At 41.0% G+C, this 20,137-nt stretch overlaps 1 protein-coding gene across 2 annotated transcripts in view; it reads left to right on the top strand.

Moving 5' to 3' along the window:
- FAS (Fas cell surface death receptor) overlaps positions 1 to 17,430 on the top strand; it is a 292,120-nt gene extending 274,690 nt beyond the window's left edge. For both annotated transcript variants that reach the window (XM_069611266.1, XM_069611265.1), the window contains one exon: positions 16,127 to 17,430. In XM_069611266.1, coding sequence (XP_069467367.1) covers positions 16,127 to 16,470 — 344 coding nt within the window. In that variant the 3' untranslated portion in view covers positions 16,471 to 17,430. The remainder of the gene's footprint in view (positions 1 to 16,126) is intronic.
- Positions 17,431 to 20,137: the final 2,707 nt, after the last annotated feature.

Genomic DNA, 20,137 nt, shown 5'->3' with positions numbered 1-20,137 from the left:
AATGCATGCACAGTTTGTTTACATGCTTTATATGGTCCCAGTAGCTGGCAATGGTATCGTTCAGTCATTTAATTTCTTTTCTCCCATGTGTACTAAAGTGTTTAGAATGTGGTAGAGATACCAATAGATCATCAGCAGTCTACCAACCCTGACTGTCACCCACCCAGTATTTACAGCGTGCTTGATATATTATATGTATGCAACTATGTGTGTCCAAAGGTATGTAGTCATTTGTTTTTCCTACAATTCCCCAGTGGCCTCAGTATTGTCATTTTGTAACAGGGGGGATCAGTTAATATTCAGTGATACTTGTTTTTGTTCATTATGAAAACGGAGGAGTGTTGTGTGTCCCTCCTGTATGTGTATTGGCCTTTTAAGAGGTATCATGATATAGTCATGACAACATCCTAAAAAAAGGAGCTCCTGCACGCACGTCCCTCAGAACAGTGACAGACTCCAAAAATTGATTTACTGTGTCCGTCTCTCACTCCGGGCCTGTAGACCCACACTGTGTGATCACGGTCCTCAGACCAGGAAGGATCACCACCAAAGACTAGTGGCTTGGATCAATCAGGAGAAGACTTCTGACGCAGCCTCAGTGCGCAGTCATGCCTCATCTAGGACCAGCAGGTCCCATGAGCGTGCCCCATCGACGACAACTCAATCTTCTACGACCAGCACTTTATCAACTACCAGGACCGCTGTGCCAGCCATGATGGCTTCGTCAACTATCCTATTGACAAAATCAGCTCTTCCTTCATCGATCAAAAGTTTGGAAGCAACCATTGGTTCAACCTTCACGACAACAACTACTGTGAGGGTCTCTTTACTTCTGAGGCCTCCATCCGCAGTACCGACCGCGACCTCGTCTTTAGAGGTGCGCATTCTAAAGATCCCCATTGTCGCCGCCTTCCGTAAGGACTAGGGTAGGGTGAAGGAATTGCTGCTGCCATTAGACCTTTTGCCAAGACCAACAAGGGTGTCCATTCTGACTCCTGACCAATATGCCCTTACGCAGTACTAGCGGCTACAAACAACATACCAACCAATAGGGTGGTCTAATGGGTCGTTTTTGGAGCAACCTTCCGATTATCAGAGTGACCATTTACTGCTTTTATCATAAACCAACAGCCTATCTACCGCAAAGGAACAACGCGTGGCTCCAAATAAACTTTTGCTGATCGCCAGCAGAGACAATAGCAAATTGCTGAATATTCACTAAACATTTCATGTGAAATAAATGTACTTTACCAAATGTACAATCCTGCTGTTTACTTTTAAACCACAGTTTCATATTCCGAATTGTGGCGCACTGAGTTGTAAGCTGATCTAACACCCTCTTTACCGCAAAGGAACATTGCGTGCCTCAACATGAACTTTTGCGGATCGACAACAAAGACAAATGCAAAAAGCTGAATATTCTCTAAACATTTGATGTCAAATAAATGTACTTTACAAAATTTACAATCTTGCTGTTTGCTTTTAAATCACTGTTTCATATTCCGAATTGTGGCGCGCTGTGTTGTGACATAATATGTGTTGTCTTCCGGGTTCTGTGTAAAGTCACGTAAGACTGGAGAGGACTGGGCGCGTTTGATGACGCACCCTGTAACGTCACGGAGAGAGGCGGGGAATATGAATGCTTTGATAATATCAGGCTTAGGGGCGGGAGATATGATTTAGTGTCGCAAAAGCAAGTCAGCCAGGTCAATAGCGCCAGTCATAGGATTATCACATAATGTCGGCGCACACCAGCCGGATTTATCGTTTCTTTAGTGGACAAAAAGTCGGTTGACGCCCAAAGGAAATTGTACTATTAGCGGACAAAAGGAGTGGTCTTAAAACACTTTCACCCTGACAACGAACAATACAAAAAACGTTCTCAGAACACCCCCATTTTGTGTAATTGCAACCATTTCGGTGACACCGCGAGTGTTCCTAGAACACATTCAACTAGACAGATTACAATACGGACAGCGTCCTGAGGACACCCCCAGTTTGTGTATTTACGAACAATTAAGTACACCGCGAGTGTTCATAGCTCATATTTACCTTCCTTGCGAACAAAAATGACGCATACTCCGTCCTCTAAACACCACACCATTTAGTTTATTTACAAAATGTCAGAACAGCCGTGTTCTCCGCGGACAAATCGAACACAACAAAAGCGTCTAGCAGATAAATAAAATACAACTTTGAACCTATCTCATACTCCCCCATCCTCCCCAAAGACTTCTACACACCAACACACTCTACTAAATACACATTTTGAACACACTTTCACCGCGCTGTCCGCGGACGTCCGCAAATGCAAGATGGCGGGCGCGACAGAAAATCTGACGCGTATCACGCACCACGCCGCCCAATCAGCGAACACGTTGCATGTCCGTGGACATGACGCAAGCCACTGGGCCAATCGGGGTGCTGTCCGCGGAGCGAACAGGGAGTCTGTCCACGAAGCGAACACAGATATCACTAATTTTTTTGCCTTACATTTTGGTCATTTTAAAAAAAAAACTACTGGACGGATTTACACCAAATTTGCAAAAGCACGCTTTCGGGACCAGGCCGCCGCTCCTACTGCAAATTTGGTGTAAATCCATCCAGCGGTTCGGGCTGTAGCCGTGCGCAAAGTTTTTTCCCATTCAGTCTATGGGAAAAAAAAAATGTTGGGACCCCCTATAACTTTTCCTCCCCTGGACGAATCTTTGCAAAAAAATTCAGAGTGGGCCATATACTTTTTTTGCAAAGTTTGTTGAGGATTCGTCCAGGGGGAGCAAAGTTATAAGCCGCCCAAAAAGTGCTCTTCCTATGGAAACGCCAACTTAACTATACTAAAATTGAGTACATGCTACAGTTAAAATGTTTCATTGTATGGATGTGCTAATGATTTATAAGGGACCATGGGTGTAATATGCTGCGGTGCTTGTGGCCCGGGCCTAGAGTCTTGGGTGCATGGCCGTTGGCTGTAGGCCATACTCCCAAGTGTCTAGGCCCTGGCCACAACCACCGCAGCATATCACAGCAATGGATACACCCGTAGTAGCGCTTATCGATCAGATGGTTGTGGGGAGGGTCTACAATCGTGGAAGAAGAAAGTTATAAGCACTGGAGTTCTAAGCTATGATGGGTTTTCTATACTGCACACCCATACATTCAAATATCTATGGCCTTACACCCAAGACTCTAGGCCCTGACCACACGCACTGCAGCATATCACAGCTATAGATACACCTGTAGTATCAAACATCAAACAGGGGGTTGTGGGGAGGGCCTAGAGCCTTGCCGCATGGCCGAAGGCCATGCCCCCAAGACCAAATTTATACGTATTGAAGTTACAAGCCATAACGGGTGTGATATGCTGTGGTGGTTGTGGCCAGCACCTAGAGTCTTGGGTGCATGGCCAAAGGCCATGCACCCATGAACAAACTTATAAGCACTGCAGTTATAAGCCACAATGGTTGTGTTATGCTGCAGTTGTTGTGGCCAGGAAATAGAGTCTTGGGTGCATGGCCAAAGGACATGCACCCAAGACCACATTTATAAGCAGTGAAGTTATAAGCCACCATGGTTTTGATATGCTGCGATGGTTGTGGGTAGGACCTACAGTCTTGGTTGCTTGGCCGCAGGGTGTAGGTCGTAGGTTATACATCCAAGACTCTAGGCCCTGCCTACAGCCACTGCACCATATTACTGGCATAGATCAGACGTATAGATTTGAATATGTATGACATGTGTGAAATTATACTTACTGTTTACTTCATTTGAGATTCGATATATTTCTTACATGACTTTAGTACTTGGCAGAAATATCCTTTTTTAATTTCTGTGATAAAAGAAAAGAGCATGTTAGTGTTTGTATTTTATAAAGACTTATTATATTGTACAATAGACATTTTAGCTTTTTTTTTTACCCTCATATTTAGTTTACAAACCAGTGTACTGTGCATTTTGCTCAGCTTCTGTGTTTGTTTTTCAAATCCTTGGGTCTGGGGGAAAAAAAAAATCCTTGTAGGATTAAAGAAAAAGCCTTTCTTTGCTATGCTACAAACTATTTCTTTGTTTCCTTTGAGTGTTCACTTGTTGTTTCTGATTAATGTTATGTATGTTGGCTTGTTGCAGATTTATTAAACAGTTAGATACCTGTTGGCGTATTCTAACTGTGTATTTTTTGTTACGGATCTGTGGTATTCATTTATCTGTGTGATTGTTAAACACTCTTGGGCAGTTAGATACCTGTTGGCGTATTCTAACTGTTTATAGTCTTTTATTTGAATTTTTGTTAATGTTGAAATACACATTAGTTATTACATTTTGGCTTTAAGAAAATTAAATACGCGTTTGTAAGATTTGCTGGTAATCTCTGCTTTAGAGTAATGGTACTATCATTACATTCGAACCATCCACATTTCTTTTTAATATATGCAGTGTAGTGACCTGCATTGGTTGTGGCTCCTGCGTGGTAGATTATACCTATTGTTGTGAAGGTTTTCTTATCAAGTGACACTTGACCGTGTGTGAATCCAGTCAGCTGGCTGTTGTTTTTGGTACCATCTGCATTATAACGTAGAAGCATTAGTATTATGTAGTTACTATGTGTTTGTATCAGTAAGGTGGAGCGATTTTCTGAATTGCAGATAGTACATAATCTGCCATGGTTTGCATTCTGAAGAAGTTGCTGAAATGGAATGGATTCACAATTAGGTATGGATACATACACAGATCGCTCATTTGGGATTTGTTCCTGTGTCACATTGTTACAGAGAGTGCATATATGTTTCCACATGTACGAAATCTGGAATATTTCATTTATGGGTATGTTTTTGTTTTCTAGTACTTGTAGTAAGTACATTAGACATTCTTGTGGATCTTCTTGTGAGTTTATAGTGAATCTCACCATTCCAGCACAGTAGTCCAATTCTTATCTTATTCTGTGAACACTATGTGTTGTCAGGATAGTTTGGTGCGTTTCTATGAAGGACTAACATTTGCAAACACAATTGGTGTGTAGTACTGTGTAAGTAAATGTTGTTAACAATTGGTGGCAATTGAAATAGAATATTCATTGCTACATTTGCGTAGCAACTTACACCAGTTTCATTTGAAAATTTGAATGGACCAGATAGTTCTGTCTCTGAGTGATTTTTTCAAAGTTTCTGTTCCTTCTTTGAAGAAGTACCTGATTTACTTTCCCTAATAAGTTCTTCTTTGCTTGTGATAATTGATGACGTTTTACCTTCTTTTGTTTTCTTTGCAGGATTTGCCGTCAAATTCTGTTGCATTTCTGTTTAAAATAGTTTTCTTTTACCACGTTTACCTTTTTCTGGAACAGGATATGAGTTTAGATGGGGGGTGTACAGTGAACGCAGTCTATTGTATTCTAAAATGCAAGGAATATCAGCATTCACTTACTTGCATCGAAGTTGATTAGAAATAGACCGTCAAGTGTACGTAAGCGTGATAGTGCTACGTAGCTCATGCCTTCTTTAAAGACTGTGTTTCCTATATCTATCAATGCTTTGTCTAGGGTAAGACCTTGGGATTTATGAATGGTGACTGCATATGCAAGAGTTAGAGAAAATTGTTCTCTACATACATACATGTCTTTGAAGAGAAGGAATCGAGCTGTTGAGCGCCCTATCCTTTTCACTTCTGAAAATTCGTCAAAGCGAATATTGACAAACTGAATGTTGTTGTCACGTGGGTATGTTTGAAAGCCAACAACTGTACCCAGTGCCCCATTAACTAGCCCTTGTTCCACGTCAAGGTTATGTTTAAGCATTACTCTACAATTTAAGGATAATTTTAATATTTTTTCCAACCCAGCTGTGTTGGAGATTGAATTTTCTAAGGTGTTTAGTCTTGTTGTGGCTTGCAGACACATGGGTAGTGTCATACCATGTACGTCCATTTTGTCTGTGGAGCAAATTTCCATTATTGGTTGCATTTCTTTTTTTAACATTGTTTCATTGAATTTGAAATAGCTTGCAAGAGTTGGCATTGAGGCCATACAATTGACATGTTTGTGCGCTAATTGTTCCATAACATCTGTAGCACATGTGTTAACGCCATAAAGTGCATGAATTTGCTGGTTTTTCAATATTGCTTGTGCTTCTTGAGATAGTACACCAACTGTAATACTTTTTAAAATGTTGGCGTAACTGAGATCTGCAGATTGACGCATGTTTTCTGTTAATTCTCTGCATTGGAAATGTTGCCAAAGGTTGACATTTCTTATGCTGCCAACAGTTTTACGGCAGAGTTTGTGTCCTAACGTTTTAAAAATAGGTTCACCTTTCATTGGTGTCAATTGTAGAAGATCTCCGAAAACGATAATGTGTTTCCCTGCAAAGAGTTCTTCGTAGTTTGTTTTAAGTACGTCTTGCAATCTGAGGTGAATCAAAGCCAACATTAGATTGGACACCATGCTCACTTCATCTATTAGTAGCATTTTCATTTATTTTAATACTCTGCATAGTTCCATTGCAGCTTCTGCAGAAAGTTTGTAATAGTCTAATTTGTTTTGGTGTTCTACTGGAAGAAGTAGTAATCGATGTAAAGTGACACCGCTAAACCTGTGGAAGCAGTTACAACAGCTGACAGTTTGTTGTTTGTCAATTGTTGAAGGAATTTGCTGATGATTTTGATTAAAAATGTTTTTCCTGACCCAGCTTCACCACTGACGTACAGCAGTATAGGTTTGTAATTTTGGCAGGTACATTCTTTATTTTCGTGTTGTACACCATGTGCAATTTCTTTTGTTGCTTCTTCAAAAATGGTGCGCTGATCTTTGTTAAGTTTTGAATGTAATACAGTTAAGTCTTCTATATCTTCTTCATAGTGAAACATGGTGTTTTCCACTTCTGTCATAGCTAATTCTGCCTCATTTGCTATTAGTGGCTGTCCTAGTGGTTCTTGACTCCCTGTTACAGAAGGTTGACCACTGTCGGAAGTGTCCTTATCTAGTTGGGCCTGAAGTTCTTCTTCATGTTGCTGTTCATTGTGCAACATTGTTTTGTAGTGCGTAAAGTTCACATCGGTGATGGTGCTTTCATTTGCTTTGAAAGCGTCTTCATAGCACTCATAGTTATGTAGTATCTCTTCCTCTTTTCTCCATGGTTTAAAAAGTTGTAGCAGGGACATGTAATATAGTTCTTTCTGTTGAGGATTTTTCAATGACAATTTGACATGATTAATTAAGCTTCATTTGGTAAGTTTCACTAAGCTGCATTCACAATCTGTCACTCTATATACTTCTGTGATTCTATAATAATACCTGCATTCTTGTAAACTCACTGTATATACATCTGTCACTCTTTGACAATACATATTCACAGCATTGTAACCGTAGCTGTAACCCCCATGCTTAATCTGTAACCTGTAACCTAAGCTGAACAACCCTATTTTTGCCTTTGCGCCCGCATACCCTCGGGTCCGGTGCGCAATACAAATAAAATAAGCAAACAAAACAAACTATATCTATATATCTACCTTTGTTTTCATCGGGTTTTAAATTATTTTTGTATGCAAAGTTTTGAGCTATGTGGTATAGACACATGGTTTCCATAGTGGTACTCCTGTTCGGGTAGTATGTGTTCAGTACATTGTTTTTTAAAATGTCTTGGCTGTTGGAATCATTTTTGGCAATTGTTTGTATGTCCTCATATGATTTGAGAACTCTTTTTCTAGATTTAGCAGGACCAAGACTTAGCCATACTATATTTTCTGATTTTCCATACAAATCAGTACCGGTTAAACGATCTGCAGCTTCATAGGCGCCACATTGTCTATAAGAGAGCATTTTTATGCCTAGGCTGTACAATTTCTGAGATAGTGTTTTGTCTGATGATCGGTCATTCCAGAGGTCTTGCAGCTCTGTTTTTTCTGCTTTTGTTAAGTAGGTTGTAACATATCGTGCAACTGCAGTGGAATTGTCTGCAATGTATTGCACATCTATGTTTGCATTCCATAAGAGGGCAATGATTGCATTGTAATCATTGATATATTTTGATTCTTCTGTTCTTTTTATGTAATACGTGTTCTTTGGTGATTTACCTTTAACAATATGTCGAACTGAAGACATAAAGTTGTTCACTTCACCTGTTTCTGTAACTGGTCTAGGGAAACCAAAGCAGCATTTGGTGTAGTATTTCCCTTTGCTTTTGTATTTGCAATGGCAATATTTGCCACATTTGTGTCTTTGAAATTGTAAAATCAGTCTATGAAGGTCACTATGTGTCCTTTGTGAAGGGATTTCACAAGTGACATATTTTTGAATGAACTGCAAAACAGTGGCATCACTGTCCTGACCAAATTTAGGTGCACCTTTGATCCATAAAAGCATGTGAATATGTGGTGCTCTTCTGGCTTGGTAGTCTTTTTCTCCAAAAGAAGTGTTGCACTTCTCCAAGGGGAGGAACAGTTTTATTACAAATAAAGTGTAGCATAGCAATGAAACGATGATGGAAATATCTTGACACATTAACAGGATCTAGAGAGCAAAGTTCTCCAGGTGTTAGTATATCTATGTTGTTTTGTTGTTGTTTGATATGCATATGAAATCATGTAAATCTTCCCATGTATACTCTGGACAACTTAATGTAACAAACCAAGTGGGAGGTCCAAGGTTTCTCATCATACAACGTACATCTGCGTGCCGCCAGAACCAGTATTCTTTCGTACCACGCATGTTTGCAAACAGATTTGTTATACTTGATTGTAAAACCTTTTTTCTTGCACTTTTTGTATTAATTACGTAGCTGACATATTTTGAAAGTGGGTTTCAGATTTCAATATGTGTGCAACTCTGTAACATAGGGTTGCTAGTTCACTTTCAAAGAGTAGGTGGAATACGTATTCTACATTTTGTCTAAATCTGGGATATTGAGAATACATTCATAATGAGTGGTATTCTGATGCCATAATCTGAGTGGGTCTATCATCATATCTTCCTCCTTTGCCAGTAGGAAATAGCAGTGGAAAAGCACGTGTTTCTATACTTTTGTCTCATATGCTCATTGGTGACCCTTTGGTTTGTCGCATTTGATAAGTTTCTAGTGCATCATCTATGCTCTCATTAGAGTGCAATGGATGGTTTGTGTAATGGCCCAAAAGAGTGCATACTGCAGCAGGATCCAGAAGTTCAAATTGACCATTTGATGACTCTTGAATTATTTCAGTTGTTTCCCTTAAGCTTTCTTCAATATGTATTTCTTTGTAGTATTCGTTAATGTCTTTCAGATATTGCAAGGCGTGTCTAACTTTATATAAATCCACGAGTTGTTGCCAATTTTTTTTGTCTTTTGTTGTTACACCATTTACTAAGACAATTAAAGAATGCTCTATTGGACATTGCACTCCTAGAGTGTGCACATTTTCTGTCAGATCTGATGGCAAATAAACTACTTTTCCACAAATGCTTTTCACCAATTCAGAGGGAGGTAATTTTGCTGTTTTTGGTTGAAGGCGTATTATTGCTTGAAATGGATGAACTGTTTGAATTATGATGCTCTCATACAAATTGAGCTGTTGCAGGGGTTTTGGTAGTGGGAATAATTCAAAATGATATGTGATAGCACGTGAAGGACTTTGATTGTTGTCCAGTTTTGTAGTGCAGTAACTGCAACATATTAGGGGTTCACTTATTTGGTATTTGTTTTCTGCTAAAAGGTAGAGCGCTAATTCAAACCATTTGGAATCTTCATTGTCTTCTATTTTGTATGTTACATCTATAGTTTTTGTGTTCCTTTTGTAAAACATTCTGCAGCAACACACACACATGGTTTGGTACATCAGTATTTCTTTTTTGTATGTGTGCAATAGAAGGTTGCTATGTGCAGAATTGTTGCTACTCTGTTGTGAAACTATAGCATTTTGTAAGTGGCTTTCACTTCCAAAATATTTTCTCTGGATATGGTCAATTTCGTCTTGTAGGTATTTGGGTGTACCATGCAGAAGAGTGTTATTTAAATTGGCTAATTCTAAAGCTGAACTTTTAGCATAGTACAGTTTATACATTAGATTTCTTACATTTGAATGATGCGTTGCTATCCTTTTGATATCATGGAAGGTGCTTTTGCAAATAGGTCCTGAAATACAGCCTAATGAATGTCCTTGTAGTCCTCTGTATTTGCGCACTAGACAGGTATCCATATTTTGCAGCACTTTCATTTTGATTTTGTCTTTACCTTTCACATACTGATTGAGGACCTGACATAAAGATTTTAAACATTTGTTAGGATGTTACACATTGACGTGCACAGCCACTTGTATACTGGACGGTCTGGTTCAGTCGAATGGAGAGGTAATTCTGAGTTTTCAGGGCATATTTTTGTAAGCAGTGTTTCTTGTTCTATGATGGTATTATTGACTTTTTCATACCCTCGTCCACTGCTATGGATGGCAATTGTGTTTGTTTGATTTTGCTTGTATGGTTCTTCATTAAAATATGGTTCTGTGGTCGTTGTGTGACTCCATTCACCTCCACAAATAGTTAAGAAGTTATTTTTGTTGACATTCTGTTTATTGATAAGTTTCTTTTGTAGTTTAGTGCTTAGTTTTGTTAGTGGTTTCATCTTATTTAACACTAAAATAAATAACTTTCATTAGAGAAGGATTGCACTCTCTACGAGATCTTGTAGGATTAATTTTCTACAGTAGGTTTTACGTGGTTGAGGATGATTCTGCTCCTCTTGTTAGATTCTGAAGGACTCTGTGGTGAAACATTTTTGCTAAAATACTTTTTTTACTATGGGTTCTTGCTAGTATATCAGGATTTATAGGAGCATTGTTAGCAGTACTGGTAGCCGAATTCTCGTAGAGCGTTTTGTGTTTCATGCCACATTTTGATGGAGGAGCCAAAGTTTGTGTAGTTGAAGTTTCCTTTGTTTCGCTATATGACGGTATTAGCTGTTTTGTTTCAACGTTCTGTACAAACTCTTCTAGAGATGGATGCTTAGTTTGGACACTTTTATTTTCATTTGCTCTATTTCTGTGTTCCTTTCTACGGACTTGCGTTTTGGTAGGCATTCTTTGGAGGCATGGTTTGGTCTGTTTTACAATGTATGTGTGCTGTTTGCATGCGTGTATGAGTTTGGTGGGGAAGCTGTTTGTGGTGGTGTGTTAATGTGCATTGGGCAGTTGAAATGAGTTGGGAAGGCTATTTTTCTGTTTGTATATTACTACACTGTGCTTCAGATGAGAGGAGAAAGTGAGCTAGTGTTGAGGAAAAGCATTAATAGTAAATGTAATGGTAAAAAATTAAAACAGCTATTTGTTTTGTACTACTAACATTCTAAGGCTTCTGTATGTTATTTGCGTTCCAAAAACACAAGGATTTGTGTGCCATTCTGCCTGTTATTCTTGTTTAATAAATGGGGATTTGAGGGCAGAATGGTTCAGAAATCAATGTTTTTTTTGGTGCTCAAATTACATAAATTACCCACATAGTCTCTTTGAGGAACAATAAGGATATAAAGGTAGTACTGTAATTACTTCTTTTTGTGGAATGACCAGGTTTCTTCGGATATGTTGTTTGCAGTGTAGATGCTGTTGATTTTTAGGAGAGTAGTCTTCACTGCAATTGTAAAAGGAAGAAGTTAGTAACTTTGTGTGTTTAAAGCAGTGATGTTAATGTACACATTCATTTTGCATCTTTCGTCGGAGTATTCTCGTTTGATTATCGAACACAGTGCATGTGTGCATTTCATTTCACTATGTACAGCCTTTTTATGTTATCTGCAGTATGTTAGTTGAACATGCTTCGCAAATGAGTACAATTTTCAGTACATGAAATTCCCTTGTTGCTTTCAAGCTATGTTGTCCATAGCAGAGAGGTTTGGAAGCGAAAGGTCATCAAAGTGGATGGGAAAAATTTGACTACTTTTCTTATTATAAGTACGAATGCGAAAAATCGGGAGCACCTCAGAGGGAGATGTTACCACAGCAATCGGGAACGTTTATTTTTCTCATACGATCGCATTGGAAGTAGCATTAATTTAGCCGGAAGACAGTAAAAAATTTTGACATTTTCTAAAGGAAAATCGAGTTTCACGCATAAATCGGGAGGGTTGGTACGTCTGTATAGGTTATGCAGAAGACAGTAAGTAGTAGTGTGGTTTCCCAATGAAAAATCAGAGATATTGCACTTAAAGCGGGAGCGTTGGTATGTATTGGCTGTGCAGATTTAGTGGCATTAATTTGTTTAAATGGAATCATATGAGTTGCACATGTTCTCTGAATAAAATATGCATACCCTGTACTTTGTACTCAGGCATGTGCGTGTGCATGGAGCTGTAAGTACAAATCTGCGACACTTGCACAGTAGTTTTTGAAGTAGGTGCTTTGCAATGATATGCGACTTGAATTCAGAGTGATCAACATTACATTTCAAGAGAGGAACTCTGATGACGGAGTTAGATGTAGAGGTCTTGAATGTGATTGGTGGATGGTTGTGTGACTGCTTAGCTGTGTCCAATGAAGGAATGGATTCGCGAGTGATGTGGAAAGGGTAGAAGGACTGGCTAAGAGTTACGTGCCGCATAGACACCGCGCTTGTCTGCGGGTAGGGCATGCCACATACAGGGTTCTACAGCTAATCCAGCATGGACAGGGGACTGTAGGCATCAGCCAATCAGATCTTCACATTGTTCATTTGTGTCAAAAGACAGTGTGTGCAGTGAAGATGGCCGAGGTGGAGACAGTCAGGGTGTTGGTGCTCGGAGATATTTCTGTCCATGGTTTACAGCACTATTCCGAAAGTAGGCATGTGGCAAACAATTTCGATGTCAGAGGAGTGGAGTTGGTGTGGAGCGCTGCGACTGATTGCACTGTAGCGGCAATTCTCCACATTTGTAGAGATATGCGTACGATGACTAGTCCCCATGTGGTAGTTTTGCACTACAGTGCTTGCCATTTGGGCTACGTGAGTTCACCTACTTTGTTGGAAGATTTGGAACAGTTGGTGCAAGCAGTCATTAAAATCTTTCCAACTGCAAATGTCATTTTCTCTGGCTTACTCCCTAGAACAAAATGGGACAACAGTTCTGTTTTTTGTCCTGATCAAAGTATTGGGAGGTGTACCATCAATCGCGGCATGTGTGCTTTCATGTTAAGAGCTGGTATGTTTTTCTGCAGCCACGAGAACATAGTTTGCAGTAATGCGGCTTATTTTGAAGCAGGTGGTGTTTCTTTATCTTTTTTGGGAAATGCCATGTTCTTTTGGAATGTAAGGCTAGCTTTGGAGAAGGTTCTGTGATGCTTGTAGGAGTAAAGTAAGAAGAAAAAAATTACAAAAAAATACAAATAACGGGTGTATGTCAGGCATCTGCCAAAAAAACAAAAAAAACAGCTCTTTTCAGAGCCCACCTTAAAGGGGAAAAGGGTAATACTATTTAAATGTACAGTTGTCACGCTGAGATCCTCTACGTGTCCGCGGACATGGCGGTGGTCTGCAGGCAGCGCATATTACCACCGGGGATTCTGGGGTGGAGACGCATGCAAATGAGAATGAGCAAAGGTAGGGATTGGTCATTAAAGTTCAGTGGGTGTGTTGTGAACTGAGAGATTTAGTGCAAACATCTTTTTCCAGAGATGAGACTAGACAGCTATGGCTCTGTGTGCTCGAAAACAGATTATCTGGATTTTGGGAGACTCATGGATACATTGGTTGAAGGTGCATGCAGAATGTTGCGGTATATCTGCAGATCTTGGATTTTCTCATGTGGAAGTGCACTGGCATGCAGTGCGTGGAATGAAGTGGCTGGACTTGGTACCTCTCTGTGCTACTTTACAGACAGAGAGTCATCCTGATATAATTATAATTCATTGTGGAGAAAACAGTTTAGGGCATGTCTCTGGAATTTCTTTGCAATTTGCAATGAAGGAAGGACTTGCGAAGGTCATGGACATGTTTCCAAATTGCCAAGTAGTTTTTTCCCGTATTGCACAAAGATGAATGTGACTGCGTTCTTCTTCATTTGGTCCATAAATGGAGAAAGTGAGGCGCAATGTCAATAAGGCTGTTTGTGCCTTTCTAAGAGATGTTGGCATGTACGTTTTCCACAATGAAAACATTTTGTTTCGCAGCACTTTCATTTTTCGCAGAGATGGAGTCCATCTCACATATGCTGGCAATCAGATTTTTCTTCGAAATGTACAAAATGCATTGCAACCTTTTTTGCATTCATAGTCACCTATTTTGCATTACATTTTTTCTAATCCACAGTTTTTCAAACACACAAAACACCACCAAAAGGCTCTTTCAGAGCCACCACTTACTCCCAGCGAAAAGTGCATTGTTTTTGCTACGCTTGCAACATCCCTTTTTGTGCGTCCTACAACTGTCCGCTGACTTTTTGAAAAATTTGCAGGGGCCTACACCGGCCACTTGATAGTTCTATTGTTAAACTGAGAAAGGCGGCTCTGAAAAGAGCCTTTATTTAATTTTTGTTGTTTTTCATGTTTTTATTTTTTTACACACGAAACACTAGAAGAGGAGGGTAAAGGAGGGTAACGAAAGGACACCAACCACGGGGATAAGAAAGGGCAGGTGGAAAGAGAAAGATGTAGGGTGGGCCTTACTTAGATAAGGGGCAGTTCTTCTGGTGCTCCGTGACCGTATTCTCGAAAGAACTTCGAAGACTCTCCCCCCTGCAGAGTACTGCGTCACAGTACATACACAATATTGTGACCCTCGAAAGGTAAGGGTCAACAGCATTGCGAATGGCCTGTGAGGCAGCTGGAGGGATCGGACACAGAGGATGCTGCGGAGGAACTCAACCTACTACGTTCTCCACATGGTACCACCTTGCGAATGTCCGCACTGTGGAACGAAGTTAGGTGTCGCTTCATGTTGTCGTACCAAAGCTGTACGCACCAGGTCTCCCGCGAGAGTATTGTAAGAACATATGCGAAGGGTAAGGACTACATATATAGCACTTTTAAGTTTTTTTAATTCTTGACTGACAGTGAAGAAAGCCACCTGGCTTAGATATGTCAGTGAAAAAAAAAAAGGGAGCTAGACATGTGATGTCATCATTGATGTCATCAGTGACATTTGTGATGTCCTCTTGATGTCCTGTGTGTTAGTCTTAGCAGTGCACGGTGGTTGTGCGAGTTATGGTTGCTTAGGTTACCATAACTGGCGAATTTCAAGTGTTTTTCGGTTTTACTTGGAACCATAACTTCCCTTTAACAAAGTTTTTTTGGACTGAATTGCACAGGTTTTTAGTAGGGCAACTTAACCATAACGTCCCTTTAACAAAGTTTTTTTTACTGAATATATTTACTGTGTGGGAAGCAGTATCTTGGCATCCACGTTCATCTCGGAAAAAAAAAACGAACTGTGAATACATGGGCAAGCGCCTCTGTGCTGCCTTCTTGAGTCAGGCTTATATAGAGTGCAGTGGTGTGGACTGAACAGAGAACAAAAGTCCTCCTCATTGGGAGAAACCAAAGACCCTCCCCATTCTGAACATCTACATGTTTAGACACACACACACACACACACACACACACACACACACACACACACACACACACACACACACACACACACACACACACACACACACACACACACACACACACACACACACACACACACACACACACACACACACACACACACACACACACACACACACACACACACACACACACACACACACACACACACACACACACACACACACACACACACACACACACACACACACACACACACACACACACACACACACACACACACACACACACACACACACACACACACACACACACACACACACACACACACACACACACACACACTGGAATGGTCGTGGGAGGACAGAACTTCTGCTTACCAAAGTTGCGACATGTACGTGAGTTTTAAGGGCAACATGTGCAACATTTGCAGACTTTATTTGTTTCTTGTACCACACGTGAAGAGGCCCTTGATTAATTTGCGAACCATTCGTACTGTGAAGCCAGAGGATTTGATTTGAACTCTATATTAAAAGGAATGACCATCTGATCTGTCAACAATGTCAGTAAATAGAATATTCCTCGTCTATGCTATATATGTATATAATAAAATACATGAACAACAGTATATTTAATTATTTTATGTTTTTCTGTTTTGTAGATATCGATCTCAGAGCCTACTTGCAAGACATAGTGGAGTACCTGAGCCTTAAGGAAATGCGATTATTTGTCAGAAAAACCGGCATGAAAGAGACCGTCATAGATCAAATTACTCAAGACCACGCACACGATACCATGGAACAAAAAGTGCACTTGTTGAATAAGTGGTACACAAGCCGTGGACAGCAAGGGGCTCTTGCTGAGCTGATTAACACACTAGAAAATATTGGCTGCCGCTCACAAGCGAAAGACATTTATGACCGTATAAGCTCAGATGCCACCTATAAACTTGCACTTAGCAGTGCTGCTAATAATCATGTGGAGAATGCTGAAGCTCAAGCTTAGTGCCCTTTATGGACATTTGTAATGCCAAAAATAGCCACAAGCATCCATAAGGAGGAGACTTGAGTTGAACGACAGCTACTGCAGTGCCCTTTAAAAAATGTACTTAGAGCTGTGGAACCTTGGAAGCGTTCATACCTTGCTGTACTCCCCCTGCTCCTCAGGAATGTTGACAGAAAGTACATGTCCTCAGGAGGACAGTTCTCTTCAGCGTGTCTTATATCATCTCCACCACAACATCATCTGTATATCGGTTATGTCAGATTATTCTTTTCAGAAGACATTTTTGCCAAAATGCATAGGTCCATTTTTCCAAGTTCCAGGATAAGCAATTGGTTTTTCACATAGACTTCAGTCATCCTGTAGCTGCTCAAAGCAAAGCTTTGGTTAAATGTAGCATTCTCTTCTCTTTAAACTTTGAAAAGGATTTCTCTATTTCTGTTATGCACCTACTTATGGACATCATGTGTAAAGTGTAATCCTTGGTCCACTGCAGCATAGTAGTGTTTTTGAGGTACCCTTACAAACGTGCAGCTGTAGCTGCTTTGGTGACCCCCCCCCCACTTAAACTATGGAAATGGGCTCCATTAAGGTTACCAGCAATTCTATCAGGGGTCTCCATGAAGCAACGCATCATTTATTCTCATGAAACTACTTACATTAGCCCTCCCTAAACTACTCTTTAAAATTCCTAACTGTTGCCTGCCGGACGCCACCCCAAAGTCTTGCTGATACATGTCTGAAACTTCACCTGCACTCACGCCTTGTATGTCCAGTATGCCTTAGCCTAACTTACTACACAAGTCCCTTACTTAATTTTCACACTTTCCATGTGTGTCCATTCTTTTAAATTGTACACACTCAGCATGCTCTTCTTTTCTCCAACAGTTCTAGAATTACAACATTTTAAAATATATTTTAGTCTACAAAAATAAGTTCTACATTAAAATAATATTTAATGTATATGTAAGAGAGAGATTGGTCAGTCGGTGTTGGAGATGTGTGTTTAATCTATATTTAGTATTTCAATGCAGCAATCTATAATTTAGTATGATGGGATGAAGAAACCAGCCACAACAGAAGTACATTTTTACAAGTGCCTTACTATGGTTAAAATAACAGGATGAACAAAGCAAAAAACAGGACGGTCTGCTTGACATAATATTGTGTGTGGATAGTGCTTGGGGAACCTATTAAGGGAAGACAAGTGTTAAAAAAATAGTTCTTCCAATTCTCTGCAAGTTCTGCATCGGGTCTCCCTTAATCTACCATTGCAGATTCTCAGGTGTCCCTGAACACTTATCTGTCTCAGTCACCATCTCGGGTTTTCCGGGTTCCCACACCTTTATTCCTGAGCTTAACTGGCCGTTCATATCATGTTTGCAGATTTCATTTGTCTTTCAGAACAGGTTGAGGTACAGCTGTATCTTGTCCTCCAGGAGAGCATCTAGCACTCCCTCAGGTATTGTAGCCTCTTGCAGCAGAACATTCCATGGCATACAGCAGAGCCATGGAGGAGGGTACAGGCCCTCTCATTGTTATGGGTCGACGTTCACCCCCTCCTGTGTTCAAAGCCCGGCCATCTGCACCCTTAGCACTTCGGTTCCCCAGTGCAACTACCAGAAAGGATAGGAGGTTTGTAGCGCTCCCCAAAAGGATTCGACATCATGCTGCCCCATTCTATGCATGATGGCAGCCGCCGTGGAAGTTAGCAACTCGGAAACTACACTCCCCAGAAAACCTGGCTCCGTACGGTAGTTTGCAGGTAGAGCCTCGCGTTGGCTTGGCCCGCCCCTCTCACTGATATAGTCCGTGGAGACAGCCAGGGCGCCGCTTCTGTTTACAGCTACTCCCGGCATTTAGAAGTTCCTTCTTCGATTGCCAAACCTTTGTTCTTACGGATTCGACTCGGATTGTTTATTGGACCCTCTATATTGGAAATTCCTTATTGAACTGTCTTCCTGTGTACCGAATCTATTTTTGCTTCACGGACCCCGCTAGAAAAAAGTTTTGTCTTTGTTGTTGCCTGCAAGTGTAGCGAAACCCTGTTTTCTTCCGGACTTCTCTTCTACACGCTTTTGCCATAGTTCCTGTTCGCTAGTGTACCAGACCTTGCCTGCCTTTGACTTACCTATCTCAGGAATAGCCATCCCGACTGGTTGTTCTGCATCCAGCCAGACCTCACCTACCTTCAACGTAACTTACCTGGAACTACCATCCCGACTGGTTGTTATCATCATTCGTCGTTCATCAGTGGTAAGACTTTTTGCTTCACAAACGGAACGTTTGGATTGAACCTGTTTTTTCTTCTGTCCACTCAAGGACGTTCTGCAGCTGTGCACCATCCCGAATCCAGTGCGACCCTCGTGCCGCCCGGGTATTAGTATCCTACTAACATTACCTTTTTCTTATTTTATCCCTGTCGTTGTGTTCTAAACTACTCCATTCCTTCAATCCTTCTCCACTGGTAAGATCCTGTCCACCTCTTGAATTGTGTCATACTTTAAACCAGTTAGATACTAAGTTTTGTTATATTCCTAGGTGATCCCCGGGTTGTGCCATTCTTCTATTCTACGGGGGGAAATCCCAGGTACTCTATCAGTTAGTAAGGCTTACAAAGGACAACTGTTACCTTCGTATTACTTACTTGTTGTTCTTTCCTTTACAGCCTGGTTCGTGGTGGTGCGCTTTCTCCCCGCCCTTCTGGGTGATCAGTCCCCTTGTCTGGTTAATTACAGCAAGTGGTCATATCATTTTGAAGGTCTTATTCCCTCGCAGAGAGGAGGCTTGGGTAGAGGCCCTACCCAAAGCTCTTCAAGCAACTTCCTGGGTTTTGGATACTGCCCGGTTCTACGCACTCTCTCACCGGTGAGTAACAAAAACAGAAGCCATGGATGAAGCTGATCCTTTGGCTGCCTTGTTTCGTATGGTGTCTGAGTTACGATCTGACTTGACATTAGCTCATGACGCCATGCATCAAAGGATCGACAGCTTAGGGAGTATTCCAACTCCTCCAACACTGGGGGTAGACATGGCGGGTGCGGCCGCTTCAGGTTCTGGTCTACCTTCAGCTTCTGCTTCTGGGTTTTCTGCGACCCCGGTTTTGATGGCCACACAATTCCCGTTGGCCCCTCCAGAACGCTTTACTGGAGATCCAAAACAATATCGGACCTTCATAAATCAATGCAAATTGCATTTTTTGTGTCGGCCTACCGCCTTTCCAAACTCCACCACCAAGGCAGCCTTTATTCTTTCCCATCTCGGGGGTACAGCGGCTGTGTGGGCCAACCCTTTGCTTGAGTCCAACAGCTATGTCCTTTACGACTGTGACAAATTCATATTGGCCATGAATAAGGTTTTTGATAACCGTTACAAATCTCAAGCATCGGACCTGGAGTTGCTAAGTCTCCGACAAGGCACTTCTTCTCTTTTCTCTTACCTAACCAGATTCAATCAGCTAGCTGCTGAGACAGACTGGCCCGAAGAGAAGAAATCAGCCGTATTCTACCAGGGGTTGTCTGAAGAATTAAAAGATATCCTAGCCACAGTACCAGTCATTCCGACCTCCTTTGGCGAATTATTAGACTTAGTGTTGCAAATAGATGCCCGAAGGTCTGAAAGAAGAGGGGAACGTAAAACATCGATCCGTACCCCCACTCCAGCAGATGTA

Source organism: Ambystoma mexicanum, chromosome 8, assembly GCF_040938575.1.
Source record: "Ambystoma mexicanum isolate Mex_15411 chromosome 8, UKY_AmexF1_1, whole genome shotgun sequence".
In the NCBI taxonomy this organism is placed as follows: domain Eukaryota; kingdom Metazoa; phylum Chordata; class Amphibia; order Caudata; family Ambystomatidae; genus Ambystoma; species Ambystoma mexicanum.
The sequence above is the reverse complement of the archived record's forward strand: the minus strand, read 5'-3'. Positions and strand labels throughout refer to the sequence as shown.